At 50.5% G+C, this 2499-nt stretch overlaps 1 protein-coding gene across 1 annotated transcript in view; it reads left to right on the top strand.

Moving 5' to 3' along the window:
- The window catches only part of LOC121365346 (chromodomain-helicase-DNA-binding protein 8-like), a 15002-nt gene extending 12710 nt beyond the window's left edge, over positions 1-2292 (top strand). Inside the window, exons 9-10 of the mRNA XM_041489445.1 lie at positions 1073-1268; positions 2278-2292. Of these exons, the coding sequence (XP_041345379.1) occupies positions 1073-1268; positions 2278-2292 (211 nt within the window). The remainder of the gene's footprint in view (positions 1-1072; positions 1269-2277) is intronic.
- The last annotated feature ends 207 nt before the right edge of the window (positions 2293-2499 follow it).

Here is a 2499-nt window from a genome sequence, read left to right as displayed (position 1 = left end):
CTTGGAGGACAGCCTCATCCAGAAATGGTGCGAAAAACGGGGGTTTTGGGAAAAAACGGGGAGAAAATGGGAAAAAATGGGGGAAAATGGGGAAAAAATGGGAAAAAATGGGGAAAATGGGGAAAAAATGGGGATTTGGGGGAGAAGATGGGACTTGAAGGTCCACCTGGACATCTTGGAGGACAGCCTCATCCAGAAATGGTGGGGTTTGGGGAGAAAAACAAGGATTTTGGGAAAAAAACGGGGCTTTGGGATTAAAAAAAAAGGGAAAAAATGGAGGTTTTGGGGTTCTGGAGCTCCGTGGAAGAGGTTTGAGGAGCGCTGGAGATGTTCTGGAGCTCCATGGAGGAGGTCTGGGCACTTCTGTGGTTTTGGGGAGCTCCAAGGAACAGTTTGGGGATCTTGGGGACCTCGATGTCCCATGGCAGGAGGTTCTGTGTCTAACCAGGATCTCCAGAACCTTCTTAGGAGCCATTTTTGCTCCTTAACCTTCTCCAAGAGCCTCCTGGAGCTTTTTGGTGACCTCTCCACACCCAGCGTTGGTTCTGGAGGTGGTTATGGGGCTGGGCACCTCCATGGGGTGAAGTTGGGGGACCTCCTTGTCCCAAAGAAGAAGGTTCTGTGTCCAACCAGAACTTCCAGAACCTTCTCAGGAGCCATTTTTGCTCCTCAATCTTCTCCAAGAGCCTCCTGGAGCTTTTTGGTGACCTCCCTATGCCCAACGTTGGTTCTGGAGGTGGTTATGGGGCTGGGAGAAAGTTTGGGGACCTTGGGGACCTCGTTGTCCCACGGCAGGAGGTTCCGTGCCCTTCCAGAACTTCAAGAACCTCTTCAGGAGCCATTTTTCCTTCCCCAACCTTCTCCAAGAACCTCTTGGAGCTCTTTGGTGATTTTCTTACGGTCTAACCAGGATCTCCAGAACCTTCTCAGGAGCCATTTTTGCTCCTCAACCTTCTCCAAGAGCCTCCTGGAGCTCTTTGGTGACCTCCCCACGCCCGACGTTGCTCCGGGAGGTGCCGCCGGACCCCCGGACCTCACGGTGGCCGCGGTGACCGCCGGCTGTCCCCCCCAGGTACCCGTACGAGCGCATCGACGGGCGCGTGCGCGGCAACCTGCGGCAGGCGGCCATCGACCGCTTCAGCCGGCCCGACTCGGACCGCTTCGTGTTCCTGCTGTGCACGCGCGCCGGCGGGCTGGGCATCAACCTGACGGCCGCCGACACCTGCATCATCTTCGACTCCGACTGGAACCCCCAGAACGACCTGCAGGTGGGGGCCGGGGAGGTGGGGTGGGGTCTGCGGGGGGTTTGGGGTCATGGGGTGTGGTCTGGGGTGGTGGGGTGGGGTCTGCCAAGGGTTTGGGGTGGTGGGGTGGGGTCTGCGGGAGGTTTGGGGTCATGGGGTTTGGGGTTGTTCAACTTGAGGTTCTTCAAAGTTGAGTTTCTTTAAGTTGGGGTTCTTCAAAGTTGGGGTTCTTCAAAGTTGAGGTTCTTAAAAGTTGGGGTTCTTCAAGTTGAGGGGCTTCAAAGTTGGGGTTCTTCAAAGTTGAGGTTCTTCAAAGTTGGGGTTATTCAAAGTTGGGGTTACTTCTCCAAGAGTTCTTCAAGTTGAGGTTCTTCAAAGTTGGGGTTCTTCAAAGTTGGGGTTCTTCAAGTTGAGGGTCTTCAAAGTTGAGGTTGTGAAGATTCTTCAAGTTGCGGGTTCTTCAAAGTTGAGGTTCTTAAAAGTTGGGGTTCTTCAAGTTGAGGGTCTTCAAAGTTGGGGTTCTTCAAAGTTGAGGTTCTTCAAAGTTGGGGTTATTCAAAGTTGGGGTTATTCAAGTTGGGGTTCTTCAAGTTGAGGTTCTTCAAAGTCGAGGTTCTTAAAAGTTGGGGTTCTTCAAGTTGAGGGTCTTCGAAGTTGGGGTTCTTCAAAGTTGGGGTTTTTCAAAGTTGGGGTTCTTCAAAGTTGGGGTTCTTCAAGTTGAGGTTTTTCAAAGTTGAGGGTTTTCAAAGTTAAGGTTGTGAAAATTCTTCAAGTTGGGGTTCTTCAAAGTTGGGGTTGTTCAAGTTGAGGTTCTTCAAAGTTGAGTTTCTTGAAGTTGGGGTTCTTCAAAGTTGGGGTTTTCAAATTGAGGTTTTTCAAAGTTAAGGTTGTGAAGATTGTTCAAGTTGGGGTTCTTCAAAGTTGGGGTTCTTCAGAGTTTGGCTTCTTCAAAGTTTCGGGTTCTTCTGAGTTGGAGTTCTTCAGAGTTGAGGTTTTTTAAGCTGAGGTTCTCCAAAGTTGGGCCTCTTCAAAGTTGAGGAAAATATGAGGTTCCTCAAGTTGAGGTTCTTCAAAGTTGAGGTTCTTCAAGTTGAGGTTCTCAAAGTTGATCTTCTCCAGGTTCTTCAAGCTGGGGTTTTTCAAGTTGGAGTTCTTCAAGTTGAGGTGTTTCAAAGTTGGGGTTCTTCAAGCTCTGGTTGTCCAAGCTGAGGTTCTCCAGGTTTGGGTTCTCCCAGTTGGGGTTCTCCCAGTTGGG

This window comes from Pyrgilauda ruficollis, unplaced genomic scaffold (genome assembly GCF_017590135.1).
Source record: "Pyrgilauda ruficollis isolate IOZ18807 unplaced genomic scaffold, ASM1759013v1 scaffold934, whole genome shotgun sequence".
Lineage (NCBI taxonomy): Eukaryota > Metazoa > Chordata > Aves > Passeriformes > Passeridae > Pyrgilauda > Pyrgilauda ruficollis.
Note: the sequence above shows the minus strand (reverse complement) of the source record. Positions and strands in the feature narration are given on the sequence as shown.